This window comes from Oncorhynchus masou, chromosome 30 (assembly GCF_036934945.1).
Source record: "Oncorhynchus masou masou isolate Uvic2021 chromosome 30, UVic_Omas_1.1, whole genome shotgun sequence".
Lineage (NCBI taxonomy): Eukaryota > Metazoa > Chordata > Actinopteri > Salmoniformes > Salmonidae > Oncorhynchus > Oncorhynchus masou.
This window is the reverse complement of record NC_088241.1, coordinates 62,598,172-62,619,888: the sequence shown is the minus strand read 5'-3', so window position 1 is coordinate 62,619,888 and position 21,717 is coordinate 62,598,172. Positions and strand designations below refer to the sequence as shown.

General features: G+C 45.8%; 1 protein-coding gene across 1 annotated transcript in view; it reads left to right on the top strand.

The window, feature by feature from the left end:
• The window catches only part of LOC135521686 (potassium voltage-gated channel subfamily H member 2-like), a 298,098-nt gene that overhangs the window by 267,938 nt on the left and 8,443 nt on the right, over positions 1–21,717 (top strand). Inside the window, exons 7-8 of the mRNA XM_064947361.1 lie at positions 14,600–15,022; positions 17,415–17,805. Of these exons, the coding sequence (XP_064803433.1) occupies positions 14,600–15,022; positions 17,415–17,805 (814 nt within the window). The remainder of the gene's footprint in view (positions 1–14,599; positions 15,023–17,414; positions 17,806–21,717) is intronic.

The following is a 21,717-nucleotide window of genomic DNA, read 5'->3' as shown; positions in this document are numbered from 1 at the left end:
ATACCTGACCACTGTGACTGACCCACACTTAAGGAAAGCTTTGACCATGTACAGACTCAGTGAGCATAGCCTTGCTATTGAGAAAGGCCGTCATAGGCAGACCTGGCTCTCAAGAGAAGACAGGCTACGTGCACACTGCCCACAAAATGAGGTGGAAACTGAGCTGCTCTTTCTAACCTCCTGCCAAATGTATGACCATATTACATTGAATTGAAATGAGAGAGAGAGAGTGTGTGTGTGTGTGTGTGTGTGTGTGTGTGTGTGTGTGTGTGTGTGTGTGTGTGTGTGTGTGTGTGTGTGTGTGTGTGTGTGTGTGTGTGTGTGTGTGTGTGTGTGTGTGTGTGTGTGTGTGTGTGTGTGTGTGTGTGAGACCCTGTCCTGCTGTCTTGATGCTGAGAAGGTGTTCCACAGGATTGGAGCTTTCTGTTCGTTCAACATGAGCCAAAACTTTATTAAATAGATTAAGTACTTATATTCTCATCCAAATGCCATGGTGACTACTAACGGTTTGAATTCTGATAGATTCCCTTTGGGATGTGGCACAAGACAAGGATGCTCTCTCTGTCCACCTTGTTCTACTTGTTGGGGGTGGACTTGGCTTTCTCCGTGACCTTTCCCTATCCACCGCTGCTGGTTCCCATTAAACATAACAAAAGAGCATATTACCTCACAGAGGAGCCAGACATAATCTTGCCTCCATCTTTACAATCCTCCCATCCCCAGATTCCCAGCTTTCTTTCGCCCTCTCACTCTCTCTCTAAGCTCCAACCAACTCCTTACTTTTTCATCAGCACCATCATCACTTTAAATGTCTCTCTTCTCCCTCTTCTCCTTCATTTTAACCTCTAACAGGAAGGAGTGGGGCTTTAAGTCTCTCTTCTCCTTCATTCGAGCATCCAACAGGAAGGAGTAGGGCTTTAAGTCTCTCTTCTTCTTCACTTTAGCCTCTAACACGGAGGATTGGGGCTTTGAGTCTCTCTTCTTCTTCACTTTAGCCTCCAACACGGAGGATTAGGGCTTTGAATCTCTCTTCTCCTTCACTTTAGCCTCCAACAGGAAAGAGTTGGGCTTTAAGTCTCTCTTCTCCACAAAAGCAAATATCTAACTGACTCTTTTAGTAGCATTTTTCAGTTAAGAACAAATTCTTATTTTCAATGACAGCCTAGGAACAGTGGGTTAACTGCCTGTTCAGGGGCAGAACGACAGATTGGTACCTTGTCAGCTTGGGGATTTGAACTTGCAACCTTTCGGTTACTAGTCCAACGCTCTAACCACTAGGCTACCCTGCCGCCTCTACACTCTAACCACTAGGCTACCCTGCCGCCTCTACACTCTAACCACTAGGATACCCTGCCGCCCTTACACTTATAAACAGGCCAAGATCAAAATAGATATAGCATTTGCATGAAATATGGCTGTATGTGCTATATACTGTTCATCTTACATCTGGGCTTGCTGCTGACTGCATGTGAGCATGTATGCCACAATGCATTGGATTCAAACTGGTGGAAACGGGCTACTTGAATAGAATATGCTGGTGTAGAGAGCCAGAGAGATCCTCTCATATAGGTTGGTGTCCTCTTCTAACAATTCACTTCAAGGGCTTTATTGGCATGGGAAACATATGTTCCCATTTGCCAATGCAAGCAAAATAGATAATAAACAAAAGTTAAATAAACTATAAAAAATGAACAGTAAACATTACACTCACACAAGTTCTAAAAGAATAAAGACATTTCAAATGTCACATGATGTCTGTATACAGTGTTGTAATGATGTACAAATAGTTAAAGTACAAAAGGGAAAATAAATAAACATAAATATGGGTTGTATTTACAATGGTGTTTGTTCTTCACTGGTTGCCCCTTTCCTGTGGCAACAGGTCACAAATCTTGCTGCTGTGACGACACACTGTGGTATTTCACCCAGTAGATACGGGAGTTGAGTTTGCTTTCGATCTCTCTCTCTCTCTCTCACTCGCATTCTCCTGTGTTGGCTATGACACTGAAAAAGAAGACAGTGATCTCGCTCACACTTTTCATTGTACTTATATCTTATATCTAAGACATGTCAAGGCAGGGTGAGAACTGGGTATATGTAGCTCAAACACATTGATTGGCTTCACTGCCATATCTGTTGCTTTTGTCAGTGCTGGTTGTGTCATGGTGACCCTTATGTTCTTAGCAGCGGCTGCCTGTTGGCAAAGCGTTGTCGGCCTAATAGCATCCTATATCTTATACGAGTCGTAGGATGTAATTGCATTATTAAAAAGGGTATCAATCCCGAACGCTCCCGAAATGACAACCGATCTAGCGTTGGTTGATGTAGAACGACCTGAGGTCCCTGTGACATCACACGTTTACAGTAGAAAACTGAAGCCCCTGAATTGTTTATGAGTTCCATTAGTGCTGGAAGAATGTCCCACGTCACACATGGCATGGACATCTTCTGTAAAAAAAAGACTGTGGTGTCAGAAACATAGTGAAACACAGCTTAGCCTTTTGTTAATCACCCTGTCATCTCAGATGTTTAAATTATGCTTTACAGCCAAAGCAAGTCAAGCGTTTGTGTAAGTTTATCGATCGCCTAGCATAGCATTATGTCCAGCTAGCAGCAGGAAGCTTGGTCACAAAAATCAGAAAAGCAATCAAATTAATCATTTACCTTTGATGAGCTTCGGATGTTTTCACTCACGAGATTCCCAGTTAGACAGCAAATGTTCCTTTTGTTCCATAAAGATTATTTTTATACCCAAAATACCTCCGTTTGTTGGTCACGTTATGTTGAGAAATCCACCGTAAATAACGGTCACGACAACGCCCCCAAAAAATCTAAACTATATCCATAATATCGACAGAAACATGGCAAACGTTTTTTTATAATCAATCCTCAAGGTCTTTTTCAAATATCTATTCGGTAATATATCAACCGGGACAATTGGCTTTTCAGTAGGTGCGAGAGGAAAAATGACTACCTATGCAAGAATCACTCTGAGAGCCCTCAGCTGGCCACTTACGCAATGTAGTCATTTACGCTCATTCTTCAACATAAAGGCGTGAAACTATGTCAAAATGCTGTAGACACCTTAGGGAATATCTGGTTGATATCCCTTTCAATGGCCAATAGGGATGAATAGGAACACAATGGTTTCAAAACAAGAGTCACTTCCTGATTGGATTTTTCTTAGGCTTTCGCCTGCAATATCAGTTCTGTTATACTCACAGACAATATTTTTACAGTTTTGGAAACTTTAGAGTGTTTTCTATCCTAAGCTGTCAATTATATGCATATTCTAGCATCTGGTCCTGAGAAATAGGCCGTTTACTTAAGGCACGTTATTTTTCCAAAAATGAAATTAGTGCCCCCTAGCTTCAAGAGGTTTAAGAACAGATTATAGAGCTTCTTATCAACAGCAAGACTTTCAGTTGTCGTCAGCTGGATGGGACCCTGTGTATATTAAATCACAAACAGCTACAGTCTATCAGACAGAGGGGAGGACCCTGTGTATATTACATCACAAACAGCTACAGCCTATCAGACAGAGGGGAGGACCCTGTGCATATTACATCACAAACAGCTACAGTCTATGAAACAGAGGGGAGGACCCTGTGCATATTACATCACAAACAGCTACAGTCTATGAAACAGAGGGGAGGACCCTGTGCATATTACATCACAAACAGCTACAGTCTATCAGACAGAGGGGTGATGGCAGTCCGTCTAGCATCATGGGGATGGCAGTCCATCTAGCATCACGGTGATGGCAGTCTGTCTAGCATCATGGTGATGGCAGTCTGTCTAGCATCATGGTGATGGCAGTCTGTCTAGCATCATGGTGATGGCAGTCCATCTAGCGTCACGGTGATGGCCGTCCGTCTAGCATCATGGTGATGTCAGTCTGTCTAGCATCATGGTGATGGCAGTCCATCTAGCATCATGGTGATGGCCGTCCGTCTAGCATCATGGTGATGGCAGTCTGTCTAGCATCATGGTGATGACCGTCCATCTAGCGTCACGGTGATGGCCGTCCGTCTAGCATCATGGTGGTGGCAGTCAGTCTAGCATCATGGTGATGGCCGTCCATCTAGCATCATGGTGATGGCAGTCCATCTAGCATCACGGTGATGGCCATCCATCTAGCATCACGGTGATGGCCGTCCATCTAGCATCACGGTGATGGCAGTCCATCCAGCATCATGGTGATGGCAGTCCATCCAGCATCACGGTGATGGCAGTCCATCTAGCATCATGGTGATGCCAGTCCATCCAGCATCATGGTGATGGCAGTCCATCTAGCATCACGGTGATGGCAGTCCATCTAGCATCATGGTGATGGCAGTCTGTCTAGCATCATGGTGATGGCAGTCTGTCTAGCATCATGGTGATGGCAGTCTGTCTGACATCATGGTGATGGCAGTCCATCTAGCATCACGGTGATGGCAGTCCATCTAGCATCACTGTGATGGCAGTCCATCTAGCGTCATGGTGAAGGCAGTCCATCTAGCATCACTGTGATGGCAGTCCATCTAGCATCACGGTGATGGCAGTCCATCTAGCATCACTTTGATGGCAGTCCATCTAGCATCACTGTGATGGCAGTCCATCTAGCGTCACGGTGATGGCAGTCTGTCTAGCATCATGGTGATGGCAGTCCATCTAGCATCACGGTGATGGCAGTCCATCTAGCGTCACGGTAACCATCCCTGTTTGCCCTTACACAGCGTTAAATTGGTTCATGCTGGTTGCTGACGGGTTATTTATTTCTGACACGTTCCCTTGGCTTCAGCTCTCATCCACATTCATCACTGGGAGACTGACCAGTCAATGTCTTTCAATATGCCGCTGTGAGTTTATGTCACACACACACACACACACACATACACAGTGACAAACACACATACACAGTGACACACACACATACACAGTGACACACACACACATTGACACACAAACACACGCTGACACACAAACACACGCTGACACACAAACACACACTGACGCACACACACACACTGACCGACACACTGACACACACACACACACACACACTGGCACATACACACACTGATACACTGACACACACACCCACTGACACACACACACACTGACACACACACACACACACACACACACACACACACACATATACAGTACAAACATACTGATACACAAACAGTGACACACACACACGCACACATTGACACACACACATGCACACACTGACACACATGCACACATTGACACACACACACGCACACACTGACACACACACACACACACACACTCTGCACTAAAGAGGCTACTTTTAAAGTTGGATTGAAAATACTTTGGCTTTAGGCCAGTTTTGAGTCTAATGTAAACCAATTGATGAATGCCTATAAATGCCACATTCAGGACACCGAGAGCTCTCCCCAATTCTCTCGAGGCTTTGGCAAATCTCTTGCTTGTCTGCTCTCAATGTAATTATTTTAGTAATTGTTTTAGCATCTACCCAAAGCTCCCTGCCAAATTGATTAGAATGGGGGAAATGGAATTAGCCCAAAAATGCTAATTCAAATCAATACTTATAAACAGATGGACTGGCATGTCCCGTATCCTCAGTATTCAAATCCTGCTGCAGTGCTCCTCGTTAATGTTCACGCTCTCTTCCCGAGAGACAAAAATCCTTATTGTTTCAGAGGTGACATCGCACTGCTTGTACCGAATCAATTCCCTCTTGCTTGTACCTTCCTGACCTGGTACCCTCCATTGATAGACACTGCTAGCCCTTTCCAGGGACAAACAGCAAGCCAGTGAGAGAGAGGACGAGCCAGAGACATGAAGGTAGTGAACAACATGCAGGGGCTGAGTAAATTAAGGCAGAGCAGAGCTGTTCGAACAGGGGACCAGTCTTTTCATCATATCTACAGATGTACTATCTTACAGTGTTTTGCCAACTGCTTACACACGTTTTCAAAACGGTCTCCTTTTTTCAAAACTCTACACACATTTCCCAAAACTGCACGCACAAAATGCCTCACATCTCCTTCAAAATGTAACACTGCATTCAAAGTGCCATAAACACATGTCAGAATGAAGCGTTTGCATCAAATGGCAAACACCGCTTTCATAGTAGTACATTTTTGGATATACCATGTTAACACTGTTGCTCTTTGGTCTTTCATAGGCTTATATCTACATTTCAATACAATGTTCTACAGTGAAAGTCATCTGCTGAGAGGGGTAACAAGTACACTGTAAACACCAAGCAATGTAGAAACAGAAAATATTTATTAGGCCAAACATTACAGTTGTATAAAGTAGCATACAACAAAACCATAAATATATGTAAACCAAAAGTATATTCTTTAGAATACAGTAAAGAACACCATTGTGTGTGTGGGGTCCCGGGGGGGCAGTCCAGGAATTGGTAGGGGGGGGCAGTCACCAGTGCTAAGCTTCGCTTCATCTCTTCTGACCACAATACTTTGTCCACATCACAAGATACGCTTTCTCTTTCCAAACATGGAGGGAAGTATCTCCTAGCATGGTGTCCAACCTTGGACAGAGGCAACCTCTATGTCCCCACATGGAGGGAAGTATCTCCTAGCATGGTGTCCAACCTTGGACAGAGGCAACCTCTATGTCCCCACATGGAGGGAAGTACAAATCTACACATTGTGGATGTATCAAACCAGTTTTGGACAGAGGCAACCTCTATGTCCCCACATGGAGGGAAGTATCTCCTAGCATGGTGTATCCAACCTGGACAGGGACAACATTCTATGTCCCCACATGGAGGGAAGTATCTACGGACCCAGTGTGGTGTATCCAACTTTGGACAGAGGCAACACTAGTTATGTCCCCACATGGAGGGACATTGGTAATCTCCTAGCATGGCGTATCCAACCTTGGACAGAGGCAACCTCTATGTCCCCACATGGTGAATTATCATCCAGCTCCGTATCCAACCTTGGACAGAGGCAGTAAATATCTATGTCCCCACATGGAGGGAAGTTATCTCCAAAGTCAGCATGGTGTCCAACCTCAAATGGACAGAGGCAACCTCTATGTCCCCACATGGAGGAAGTATCTCCTACAGCATGGTGTATCCAACCTTGGACAGAGGCAACCTCTTATGTCCCCACATGGAGCCAAAACCATATTTATAATTGCGTCTCTTGTTCACCTTGGACAGAGGCAACCTCTATGTCCCCACATGGAGGGAAGTCATCTCCAGCATGCGTATCCAACCTTGGACAGAGGCAACCTCTATGTCCCCATTCATGGAGGGATAGTATCCCATTCATTCAATGCAGTGCAGTAATGGATGGCTTAGAGTTAAATGTTTATGCAATACTATGACAGAGGCAACCTCTATGTCCCCACATGGAGGGAAGTATCTCCTAGCATGGTGTATCCAACCTTGGACAGAGGCAACCTGGATGCCACTGTAAATCGACTCAAGTTGGGCTGGACTCTCAGTCCAGCCTCTCTCATGGTCAAACCGTGGTTAATCACATGATCAACAAGTGTTGCCCTAATCTCATCAGAGATGGCTCTCCTTCCTTCTCTTCTTTGCCCTCATCCTCTTCTTCCTCTTCCTCTCTATCCTACTCCTCTTGCTCTCTGTCCATTGTTGGCATCCATTGTTCAAAACAGGTAATCTGACCTTTGACCTATTTATAGGCCTATACTACAGGAAAGCAGTGATTGGTTAGTGAAAAGTTAAGCTATAAGTGTTTGCACATGTGAGGAGTGTGTGTGTGTGACCTGGTGAATAAGTGTAGCATTTTGATTGGTTGTGTTTGGAAAAGGAAAGCAAGTCACTTCCTGTTAGATTTTTGTGTTTTCGATAAAGAATTGTGTGTAGTGTGAGTCAAAGGCTGAGAAATAGCTTATGGTTTTGGATATTTGGTGTGTAGTTTTGCACTTTGAGTGAGAGGTTTCAAAAATCGTGTGACATGAAAGGATTGTGTGTAAGCAGTTGGAAAAAATGTAATTTGATCAGTTTCTCACTGCGGGAAAATAATACTGCAGCAAAAGGAAATTTGAATTAATTCATTCATGGACATTTTTGTAGAAATGTATACATTTTTTGTTGGGATAAATCAAGTCTGAAATTTTAAAGTGGAAATAGAATACACTTTCCTGCCGCGTAGGAAAAATGTATGCGATAACAGAGTGATCAAATTCTGATATAACATCTGTACTGACAACTCCAGAGACCTTACAACAAAGTTACATTACAAAAGTGCTGTGGTTCTCAAATGTCGTTTTTATGATATATGCGAAATGTCTGTCTGTCTATCTGTCTATCTGTCTGTCTGTCTGTCTGTCTGTCTGTCTGTCTGTGGTTTTGAACTCGTTTACCTCATGTTTTTTCTATTGACTATGTTGTTTCCCAATGTCTGCCTCCTCCCCCAGAAATGACGGACAGGCAGGACATAGAAGCAAAGTTGCCAAAAGTTGATTTGATTTGCCCTTCTCAGTGACAAACGATACCATCTACCCTAACATGATAGATAACCCCCAGTGTCTGTCAAGCTCAGGAACATGACTGAGCTCCATAGCGAAGGGCCAACACACCGTGAATTATAGGCATCTCATTCACACACACTGACACCTGCCCTCTGCGCTACCTGCAGTCTAGCACCGCACCTGCCTTGCCTGAACACCTGCAGTGCCTTATCCACCCTCAGGCGACCTACCAGGGATTCAGGTCTTCCCCTTGTCCTCCCCACCTCCACCCCCCAACCCCCTTTTGTCACACTTCAGCTGGAAACACCAGCGAGAGGAGCATTCTGGGAGCAGGTGAACTACAGTAGCCTGAGGTAACATAATTACGCCATAGATACTGTTTAAAGTGGAACGAGACCACAATGTCTTTTCACAGGCCTTTTGAAGGTGTCAACCTTGTATCTACAAATATGTTTTTCTTATATATATATATACATTTTTTTTACAGATAAAGAGAAAGGATGGAAGTGGGGAAAGATAGAGGTTGTGTCAAAGAGTAATAATCTGGATTTGAACCTACGTTGACACATATACATGTATGCCAGAGGCTGAGGTATTACCGCTAGACCAGTCAGGCCCGAAGAGAGAATTCAACACATTACGCCGGTTGTGTGATTTCATCAAATCAAAGTTAATTTGTCACGTGCACCGAATACAACAGGTGAAATGCTTACTAACAACAGGTGAAATGTCACCTTACAGTGAAATGCTTACTTACAGGCTCTAACCAATAGTACAAAAAAGGTGTTAGATGAACAACAGGTAGGTAAAGAAATAAAACAACAGTAAAAAGACAGGCTACATACAGTAGAGAGGCTATGTACAGTACAGAGGCTACATACAGTAGAGAGGCTATATACAGTAGAGAGGCTATATACAGTAGAGAGGCTATATACAGTAGTGAGGCTATATACAGTAGAGAGGCTATATACAGTAGAGAGGCTATATACAGTAGCGAGGCTATATACATACAGTAGAGAGGATATATACAGTACTATATACAGTAGAGAGGCTATATACAGTAGAGGCTATATACAGGCTATATACAGTAGAGAGGCTATATACAGTAGAGAGGCTATATACAGTAGCGAGGCTATATACAGTAGAGAGGCTATATACAGTAGAGGCTATATACAGTAGAGAGGCTATATACAGTAGAGAGGCTATATACATTAGAGAGACTATATACAGTAGAGAGGCTATATACAGTAAAATATATGAAATAAGTAATATATCCATACATTTAGCAGACAGGCTATATTGTATACCAACAGCAGTAGAGACTTACAGTAGAAGGATATATCAGTAGAGGCTATATACTAGAGGGCCAGGCTACTTATATACAGTATGAGGCTATATACAGTAGTAGGCATACCCAGCTATATACGAGAGGCTATATACAGTAGAGAGGCTATAAGGCTATATACAGTAGAGAGGCTATATACAGTAGAGGCGCTATATACAGTAGAGAGGCTATATACAGTAGATAGGCTACATACAGTAGAGAGGCTATATAAGCTATATACGCCATGCTCTAGAGAGTCTATATACAGTAGAGAGGACTGAGCCACACAGGACCCGTAGAGAGGCTATATACAGTAGAGAGGCTACATACAGACACAAGTTAGTCAGGCTTATTGAGGTAGTATGTACATGTAGATATGGTTAAAGTGACTATGCATATATGATGAACAGAGAGTAGCAGCAGCGTAAAAAGAGCGGTTGGGGGGGGCACACAATGATCTCCTGTGATTCTGGGAGACCAGGGGAAATCTCATTGTGATTCGTTTGTCTTCTCATTGCTGCTGACTGAATAAATAACTGAAACAAAGCCACTCAACTGGAATTGCTCTGACTGAATTTGGCTCCACTGGTGAATTTCTGTTTGTTTTTGTGTTCGGTTTGTGTTCGGTGTGGTTGGGGTGTGTTCGGTGTGTGTTTAGAGTGTGCTGTTGTGTTTGCGTGTTCAGGGGAGTGTTCAGGGTTGTGTGTGTGTGTGTGTGTGTGTGTGGCATTTCCATTCTGCTTGAGAGTTTACCTTATGAGAAGCCTTCCTATCACAACAGCTTCCATCAGCCTCACTGGACACTGAGCTCTCATTGCTAAATGTTAATACAACACATGCAAGGAATTGCTGTGTTTTTCCATCCTTACTTATACACCCTGTGAATTGATACTGTGTGAGGGCAATTTGTGACTGTTGTTGTTTTCGTAATCAGTGGCTGTGGGGGAGTGGTTTCTGCTCCTAGGCAATCAGACCATGATACTTTTGCCTATTTTAAGCAACAAGATGAACTGCCCCTACCTACCTTCAGGCTCTGCTCAAACGCTACACCCCAACCTGAGCACTCCGTTCTGCCACCTCCAGTCTCCTGGTCCTCCCACCCCTACAGGAGGGCAGCTCCTACTCAGCGCAGTCCAAGGCACCCCAAATGGTGAATAGCAGAGTCCCTGCCCATCTCCTGAAAACATCTAAAACCCTACCTCTGATTTTTTTTTGTTTTTTACCCCTTAATAAATCAAATCAAATCAAATCAAAATGTGTGTCACATGCGCTGAATACAACAAGTGTAGACTTTACCGTGAAATGCTTACTTTCAAGCCCTTAACCAACAGTGCAGTTCACGAAGAAGAAAATATATACCAAGTAGACTAAAACAAAGAGTAATAACAAAAGTAACACAATAAGAATAACGAGGCTATAAACAGGAGGCACCGGTACCTAGTCTGTGTGCGGGGGTACAGGCTAGTTGAGGTCATCTGTACATGTATGTGGGGGCGAGGTGACTATGTATAGGTAACAAACAAACAGCGAGTGTACAAAAGGGAGGGGGGTGTCAATGTAAATTGTCCGGTGGCGTTTTTATGAATTGTTCAGAAATCTTATGGCTTGGGGTAAAAGCTGTTGAGGAGCCTTTTGGTCCTAGACTTGGCGCTCCGGTACCACTTGCCGTGCGGTAACAGAAAAAACTCTGATACCGCCTATTATATAGGTCCAGGATGGCAGGAAGCTTGGCCCCGGTGACATATTGGCCCGTTCGCATTACCCTCTGTCGGAACTTATGGTCAGATGCCGAGCAGTTGTCATACCAGGCGGTGATGCAACCGGTCAGGATGCTCTTGATTGTGCAGCTGTAGAACCTGTTGAGTATCTTGGGACCCATGACAAGTCATTTCAGTCTCCTGAGGGGGAATATGTTTTGTTGTCTCCTCTTCACTACTGTTTTGGTATGTTTGGACCAGGAATGTCCATTGGTGATGTGGACACCAAAGAACTTGAAACTCTCTCCCTGCTCCACTATATTCCTGTCCATGTTAATGGGGGCCTGTTTGGTATGCCTTTTCCTGTAGTACACGATCAGCTCCTTAGTCTTTCTCACAGTGAGGGACAGGTTGTTGTCCTTGCACCACACTGCCAGGTCTCCTATATCCTCCCTATAGGCTGTCTCATTGTTGTCGGTGATCAGGCCTACCACTGTTGTGTCATCAGCAAACTTAATGATGGTGTTGGAGTCGTGTTTGGCCACGCAGTCGTGGGTTAACAGGGAATACAGGAGGGGACTAAGTACACACCCCTGAGGGGCCCCAGTGTTAAGGATCAGCGTGGCAGACATGTTGTTGCCTACTCTTACCACCCGGGGCGGTCAGGAAGTCCAGGATCCAGTTGCAGAGGGAGGTGTTTAGTCCCAGAGTCCTTAGCTTAGTGATGAGCTTCATGGGCACATTGGTGTTGAACGCTGAGCTGTTGTCAATGAACAGCATTCTCACATAGGTGTTCGTTTTGTCCTGGTGAGAAAGGACAGTGTCGAGTGCGATTGAGATTGCATCATCTGTGGATCTGTTGGAGCGGTATGCAAATTGGAGTGGGTCTAGGGTGTCCGGGAGGATCCTGTTGATGATCAGCCTTTCAAAGCACTTCATGGCTTCCAACGTGAGTGCCACGGGCGGTAATCATTTAGACAGGTTACCTTTGGTTCCTTGGGCACAGGGACTATGGTGGTCTGTTTGAAACATGTAGGTATTACAGACTCGGTCAGGTCTAGAGGTTGAAAATGTCAGTGAAGACACTTGCCTGTTGGGCCATGCATGCTTTGACTACACGTTCTGGTAATCTGTCTGGCCCCGCGGCTTGTGAATGTTGACCTGTTTAAAGGTTTTGTTCTCATCGGCTACCGAGAGCGTTATCACACAGTCATCCAGAACTGCTGGTGCTCTAGTGCATGCTTCAGTGTTGCTTGCCTCGAAGTGAGCATAAAAGGAATTTAGCTCATATGGTGGGCTCGCATCACTGGGCAGCTCGTGTTTGGGTTTCCCTTTGTAGTCCGTAATAGTTTTCAAGACCTGCCACATCTGACGAGCATCAATGCCGGTGGATTCAATCTAAATCCATTATTGATGCTTTGCTTGTTTAATGGTTCGTCTGAGGGCATAGCGGGATTTCTTATAAGTGTCCGGATTAGTCTCCCACTCCTTGAAAGCATCAGTTCTAGACTTTAGCTCGATGCGGATGTTGATGTGGATGTTGCCTGTAATCCATGGCTTCTGGTTGAGGTATGTATGTACGGTCACTGTGAGGATAACGTCATCTTCTTTTTCCCTTATTTATGAAGCCGATGACTGAGGTGGTGTATTCCTCAATGCCATTGAATGAATCCCAGAACATATTCCAGTCTGTGCTAGCAAAACAGTCCTGTAGTATAGCATCCGCGTCATCTGACCACTTCCGTATCCTTCCGAGTCACTGGTACTTCCTGCATTAGTTTTTGCTTGTAAGCAGGAATCATGAGGATAGAATTATGGTCAGATTTGCCAAATGGAGGGCGGGGGAGAGCTTTGTATGCATCTCTGTGTGTGGAGTAAAGGTGGTCTAGGATTTTTTTCCCCCTGGTTGCACATGTGACATGCAGGTAAAAATGTAGTAAAACTGGTTTAAGTTTGACTCCATTAAAGTCCCAGGCCTCTAGGAGCGATGCTTCTGGGTGAGCATTTTCTTCTTTGCTTATGGCCTTATAGAGTTAGTTGAGTGCGGTCTTAGTGCCAGCTTCACTTTGTGGTGGTAAATAGACGGCTACGAATAATACAGATGAGAACTCTCTTGGTAGATAGTGCAGTCCACATCTTATCATGAGGTATTTTACCTCAGGCGAGCAATACCTCGATACTTCTTTAATATTAGATATCAGGCACCAGCTGTTATTGACAAATTGACACACACCCCCGCCCCTTGTCTTACCAGATGTAGCTGCTCTGTACTGCCGATGCATGGAGAAGCCAGTCAGCTCTATTTTATCTGTGTCGTCGTTTAGCCACGTCTCGGTGAAACATAAGATGTTACAGTTTTTAATGTCCCATTGGTAGGATAATCTTTATCGTAGGTCATCCATTTTATTGTCCAATGATTGCACGTTAGCGAGAAGAATGGAAGGCAGTGGGAGTTTACTCGCTCGCATCCAGATTTTCAGAAGGATTCTCGATATGCGTCCCCTTTTCCGGTGTCTTTTCTTCACGCGAAAGGCGTGGATCTGGGCCTGTTACAGTGAAAGCAGGATATCCTTCTCGTTGGACTTGCCGGACTCGTTAAAGGAATAAGTTTCTTCGCTTTTCTGATGTCTAGAAGTTATTTTAGGTCGTAAGAGACGGTTGTAGCGACATTATGTACACAGTAAGTTAAAAAATAAGTTACACAAAACGCCAAAAAATAACAAAATTGCACAATTGGTTGGGAGAATGTAAAACGTTAGCCATGTTCTATGGCACCATCTAGCTCTGACTTTGCTGGTAGCTACTTTACTGAGGAAAAATGGCTTACTATGAATGTGATATGTGGTTGTCCCACCGAGCTATCTTAAGATGAATACACTAACTTTAAGTCGCTCAAATGTAAATGTAAGGTTTTGGGGAACTTTCATCTTGTCCTTCCCTGCCCGAATCCCATCCTTCTCTTTCCCTGTCTCGCTGTCTCTCTGTCTCTTTGTCTTTATCTTGCTCTCTCTCTCTCTCTCTCTCTCTCTCTCTCTCTCTCTCTCTCTGTATAATGCTATCATATTGATCCAACTACCAGATCAGAAAGGCTAAACCCTCTCTCCATCTCCCCCGCCAGGTGCTGTCACTGGGTGCCGACGTCCTCCCAGAGTACAAGCTCCAGGCACCTCGTATCCACAAGTGGACCGTCCTCCACTACAGCCCCTTCAAGGCGGTGTGGGACTGGCTCATCCTGCTGCTGGTCATCTACACGGCCATCTTGACCCCTTACTCCGCCGCCTTCCTCCTCCACGACCAGGAAGAGGCAACCATGTTGAACTGTGGCTACTCATGCTCGCCGCTCAACGTGGTCGACCTCATCGTGGACATCATGTTCATCGTGGACATCGTCATCAACTTCAGGACGACATACGTCAACACTAACGACGAGGTGGTCAGCGCCCCGCTGAGGATAGCGATCCACTACTTCAAGGGCTGGTTCCTCATCGACATGGTGGCAGCCATCCCCTTCGACCTGCTCATCTACCGCAGCGGAGAGGAGGTGAGGAATTGGGGATAGGGGAAGTACATTGTGGGTAATGGAGTTTTGTGAGGACAACCTGTGTTGGAATGCATCTTAAGTTACGGGGATTGTCAGATATGAATCTTGGTTTTAAAGGTTTGATTTTGTATTTAAGGGTGGTTAGATATATTTACCCGTAGATAACCACAAATAATGACAGCTATTTGCAATTAGCTTTTGGGACGTCCAAAATAAAAACTCCCTTCAATTACTCCATTATTAATGGACCTCCAATGAACTACAAGTCAGGGATATCCCCACAAAGGAGCAGAAAAACAACTGTGAAAGTTTGTACTGTCAACCTTTTTGCCAATGTTTAATTAATTGAACCTCAAGTGGCCAGTGAGCCAAGGAAGTGGACATTCTCCGCAGCAGAGGATTATCATTTATTGTGAAGTGAGGAACTAGGCTTTCTGCCAAGCAGGGATGTAATCGGGTCCTTGTTAATTTGCTGTATAGACATGGTGGGGGTTCCTCAAGACAAGTATAATGGGTAGGAATAACAGAACCAACCGACAGCACCGTAAATCATGGGTGAGGATTCATGGGAAGATCTCCGCTAATACAGACCACGGTCTCAGTGCTCCTGAGGGGATCCGGTACAAGTGTAGGGCAGAGGATGGTCCACAGCACATTTTATAAATTTCACTAATGTAATTTATCCTAAACGGACAATAAAGCAATTTTAACTTTGAACTGACCTCCAGACTCAGTAGCCTCGGTTATTCTAATGACTGCCTTGCCAAGTTCACCAACTACTTTGCAGACAGAGTTCAGTGTGTCAAATCGGAGGCATGTTGTCCGGTCCTCTGGCAGTCTCTATGGGGGTACCACAGGGTTCAATTCTCAGGCCGACTCTTTTCTCTGTATATATCAATGATGTTGCTCTTGCTGCGGGCGATTCCCTGATCCACCTCTACGCAGACGACACCATTCTGTATACTTCTGGCCCTTCCTTGGACACTGTGCTATCTAACCTCCAAACGAGCTTCAATGCCATACAACACTCCTTCCGTGGCCTCCAACTGCTCTTAAACGCTAGTAAAAACCAAATGCATGCTTTTCAACCATTCGCTGCCTGCCCCTGTACGCCCGACTAGCATCACCACCCTGGATGGATCCGACCTAGAATATGTGGACATCTATAAGTACCTAGGTGTCTGGCTAGACTGCCAACTCTCCTTCCAGACTCATATCAAACATCTGCAATCGAAATCAAATCTAGAGTAGGCTTTTTATTTCGCAACAAAGCCTCCTTCACTCACGCCGCCAAACTTACCCTAGTAAAACTGACTATCCCACCGATCCTCGCTTTCGGCGATGTCATCTACAAAATAGCTTCCAATACTCTACTCAGCAAACTGGATGCAGTTTATCCTAGTGCTGTCCGTTTTGTTACTAAAGCACCTTATACCACCCACCACTGCGACCTGCATGCTCTAGTCGGCTGGCCTTCGCTACATATTCGTCGCCAGACCCACTGGCTCCAGGTCATCTACAAGTCCATGCTAGGAAAAGCTCCGCCTTATCTCAGTTCACTGGTCACGATGGCAACACCCACCCGTAGCACGCGCTCCCGCAGGTGTATCTCACTGATCATCTCTAAAGCCAAAACCTCATTTGGCCGGCTTTCATTCTAGGTCTCTGCTGCCTGCGACTGGAACGAATTGCAAAAATCTCTGAAGTTGGAGACTTTTATCTCCCTCAACAACTTTAAACATCTGCTATCTGAGCAGCTAACCGATCACTGCAGCTGTACATAGTCCATCGGTATATAGCCCACCCAATTTACCTACCTCAACCCCAGATTGTTTTTATTTTATTTACTTTTCTGCTCTTTTGCACACCAGTATCTCTACCTGCACATGTTCATCTGATCATTTATCACTCCAGTGTTAATCTGCTAAATTGTAATTATTCACTCCTATGGCCTATTTATTGCCTACCTCCTCATGCCTTTTGCACACAATGTATATATAGATTTTTTTTTTTCTACTATGTTATTGACTTGTTTATTGTTTATTGTTTACTCCATGTGTAACTCTGTGTTGTTGTCTGTTCACACTGCTATGCTTTATCTTGGCCAGGTCGCAGTTGCAAATGAGAACTTGTTCTCAGCTAGCCTACCTGGTTAAATAAAGGTGAAATAAAATAAAAAAATAAAAAAACAGGGCTATCCAATCTTATCTACAGAAGGCCAGTGTGGGTCCAGACATCTGATTCAACCAATCGACTAATAATAGTCTTCAATCAAGACTTTAATGAGTTGAATCAGCTTTGTTACGGCTTGTATGGAGCAGAACTCTGCAACACAGGACCTCCCAAGGTAAGATTGGACACTAAACAAACTGTTTCTCCTCTCTCTTGCCAGACGACCACTCTGATTGGCCTGCTGAAGACGGCCCGCCTCCTCCGGCTAGTCCGCGTGGCGAGGAAACTGGACCGCTACTCAGAGTATGGCGCCGCCGTCCTCTTCCTGCTCATGTGCACGTTCGCCCTCATCGCCCACTGGCTGGCGTGCATCTGGTACGCCATCGGCAGCGTGGAGCGCAACGGCAGCATCGGCTGGCTCCACACACTTGGCGAGTCGTTGGGGAAACACTACAACGACACGGTGCGGGGCTCGGGCCCCTCCATAAAGGACAAGTATGTCACGGCCCTCTACTTCACCTTCTCCAGTCTGACCAGCGTGGGCTTTGGCAATGTCTCCCCCAACACCAACTCTGAGAAGATCTTCTCCATCTGTGTCATGCTCATAGGATGTGAGTACCAAGTTCCCTCGTATGTGCTCGAGGGTAAACTATAAGGGATGTAGAAATTCATGCTACTGTGATTGAATTGGTTAACAACAGGGTGGTGCCGCATCTGCTCGTATTTACTTGGTTACTTGTTTTGTTGCAGTGTTCGCTGTCTTGGTCTGCTGCTAACAGTTTGAATGAGAATGTGTGATAAAACTGGTTCAGTGTGGTTAAAACTGGTTCAGTGTGGTTAAAACTGGTTCAGTGTGGTTAAAACTGGTTCAGTGTTAGGGTTAGGATAAGAGGAAGGATCATTGTAAGGTGTTATGTCTGTTTTAATATGCCTCACCAAGAAGACCATCCCTCTCAGTTCTGCAGTCAGCAGTGGTCACATTTCAACATGGAGGATGATTATCACAGTGCCTTCGGATTCAGACACGTTTACTTTTTTCACATTTACGTTACGTTACAGCTTTACAGCTTCATTCTAAAATGTATTCAATTTGGGGTTTTTTCCTCATTCATCTACACACAATACATAATGACATCACAATACCCCAGAATGACATCACAATACCCCAGAATGACATCACAATACCCCATAATGACAAAACAAAAACAGGTTTTTAGAATTTGTTTCTAATTTATTCCAAATTCAAAACCGGAAATATAATATTTATTTAAGTATTCAGACCTTTTACTCAGTACTTTGTTGAAGCACCTTTGGCAGCGATTACAGCATCGAGTCTTCTTGGGTATGACCCTACAAGCTTGGCACACCTGTATTTGGGGATTTTCTCCCATTCTTCTCTGCAGATCTTCTCATGCTCTGTCCGGTTGGATGGGGAGCGTCACTGCACAGCTATTTTCAGGTCTCTCCAGAGATGTTCGATCAGGTCCGGGCTCTGGCTGGGCCTCTCAAGAACATTCAGAGACTTGTCCTGGAGCCACTCCTGCGTTGTCTTGGCTGTGTGCTTAGTGTCGTTATCCTGTTGGAAGAGGAACCTTCGCCCCAGTCTGAGGTCCTGAGCACTGCTCTGGAGCAGGTTTTCATCAAGGATCTCTCAATACTTTGCTCCGTTCATTTTCCCCTCAATCCTGACTAGTCTCCCAGTCCCTGCCATTGAAAAACATCCCCACAGCAGCATGATGCTACCACCACCATGCTTCACCGTAGGGATGGTGACAGGTTTCCTCCAGACGTGATGCTTGACATTCAGGTCAAAGAGTTTAATATTGGTTACAACAGACCAGAGAATCAGGTTTCTTAAGGTGCCTTTTGACAAAACTCGAAGCAAGCTGTCATGTGTCTTTTACTGAGGAGTGACTTCCTTCTGGCCACTCTAGTATAAAGGTCTGATTGGTGGAGTTCTGCAGAGATGGTTGTCCTTCTGGAAGGTTGTCCCCATCTCCACAGAGGAACTCTGGAGCTCTGTCAGAGTGACCATCGGGTCACCTTCCTGACCAGGTGTGCTCCAAGGGCACTTCAGGGGTTTTTCAGGGGTACTCCAGGGGTACTCCAGGGGTATTTCAGGGGTACTTCAGGGGCATTTCAGGGGTTCTTCAGGGGTACTCCAGGGGTATTTCAGGGGTACTTCAGGGGTATTTCAGGGGTACTCCAGGGGTATTTCAGGGGTATTTCAGGGGTACTCCAGGGTATTTCAGGGGTACTTCAGGGGTATTTCAGGGGTATTTCAGGGGTATTTCAGGGGTATTTCAGGGGTATTTCAGGGGTACTCCAGGGGTACTTCAGGGGTATTTCAGGGGTACTCCAGGGGTATTTCAGGGGTACTTCAGGGGTATTTCAGGGGTACTCCAGGGGTATTTCAGGGTACTCCAGGGGTACTCCAGGGGTATTTCAGGGGTACTCCAAGGGTATTTCAGGGGTATTTCAGGTGTACTCAGGGGTACTCCACGGGTATTTCAGGGGCATTTCAGGGGTTCTTCAGGGGTACTCCAGGGGTATTTCAGGGGTACTTCAGGGGTATTTCAGGTGTACCCAGGGGTATTTCAGGGCATTTCAGGGGTACTCCAGGGTATTTCAGGGTATTTCAGGGTACTTCAGGAGTATTTCAGGGTACTCAGGGGTATTTCAGGGGGATTTCAGGTGTACTCCAGTGGTACTCCAGGGGTATTTCAGGGGTACTCCAGGGGTATTCCAGGGGTACTCCAGGGGTCCTCCAGGGGTATTTCAGGTGTACTCCAGGGGTATTTCAGGTGTACTCCAGGGGTACTCCAGGGGTACTTCAGGGGCATTTCAGGGGTTCTTCAGGGGTACTCGAGGGGTATTTCAGGGGTACTTCAGGGGTATTTCAGGGGTACTCCAGTGGTACTCCAGGGGTATTTCAGGGGCATTTCAGGGGTACTCCAGGGGTATTTCAGGTGTACTCCAGTGGTACTCCAGGGGTATTTCAGTGGTACTCCAGGGGTATTTCAGGGGTATTTCAGGTGTACTCCAGTGGTACTCCAGGGGTATTTCAGGGGTACTCCAGGGGTATTTCAGGGGTACTCCAGGGGTATTTCAGGGGTATTTCAGGTGTACTCCAGTGGTACTCCAGGGGTATTTCAGGGGTACTCCAGGGGTATTTCAGGGGTACTCCAGGGGTACTCCAGGGGTATTTCAGGGGTATTTCAGGTGTACTCCAGGGGCACTCCAGGGGCACTCCAGGGGTACTCCAGGTGTACTCCAGGGGTACTCCAGGGGTACTCCAGGGGTACTTCAGGGGTACTTCAGGTGTACTCCAGGGGCACTCCAGGGGTATTTCAGGTGTACTCCAGGGGTACTTCAGGGGTACTCCAAGGGTATTTCAGGGGTATTTCAGGGGTACTCCAGAGGTATTTCGGGTGTACTCCAGGTGTACTCCAGGGGTACTTCAGGGGTACTTCAGGGGTACTTCAGGGGTTCTTCAGGGGTATTTCAGGGGTACTCCAGGTGTACTCCAGGTGTACTCCAAGGGTATTTCAGGTGTACTCCAGGTGTACTCCAGGGGTATTTCAGGGGTATTTCAGGGGCACTCCAGGGGTATTTCAGGGGTACTTCAGGGGTACTCCAGGGGCACTCCAGGGGTATTTCAGGTGTACTCCAGGGGCACTCCAGGGGTATTTCAGGGGCACTCCAGGGGTATTTCAGGGGCACTCCAGGGGTATTTCAGGGGTACTCCAGGGGCACTCCAGGGGTATTTCAGGGGCACTCCAGGGGTATTTCAAGTGTACTCCAGGTGTACTTCAGGGGTATTTCAGGGGTACTTCAGGGGTACTCCAGGGGCACTCCAGGGGTATTTCAGGTGTACTCCAGGGGTACTTCAGGGGTATTTCAGGTGTACTCCAGGGGTATTTCAGGGGTATTTCAGGGGCACTCCAGGGGTATTTCAGGTGTACTCCAGGTGTACTCCAGGGGTACTCCAGGGGTATTTCAGGTGTACTCCAGGGGTATTTCAGGTGTACTCCAGGGGTATTTCAGGGGTACTCCAGGGGTACTCCAGGGGTATTTCGGGTGTACTCCAGGGGTACTCCAGGGGTATTTCAGGGGTATTTCAGGTGTACTCCAGGGGTACTCCATGGGTATTTCAGGGGTACTCCAGGGGTATTTCAGGTGTACTCCAGGGGTACTCCAGGGGTATTTCAGGGGTATTTCAGGGGCAGTCCAGGGGTATTTCAGGTGTACTCCAGTGGTACTCCAGGGGTATTTCAGGGGTATTTCAGGGGCACTCCAGGGGTATTTCAGGGGTACTCCAGGGGTACTCCAGGGGTATTTCAGGGGTACTCCAGGGTACTCCAGGTGTACTCCAGGGGTATTTCAGGTGTACTCCAGGGGTATTTCAGGGCACCCAGGGGTATTTCAGGGGTACTCCAGGGGTACTCAGGGTACTCCAGGGGTATTTCAGGGTACTCCAGGTGTACTCCAGGTGTACTCCAAGGGTATTTCAGGTGTACTCC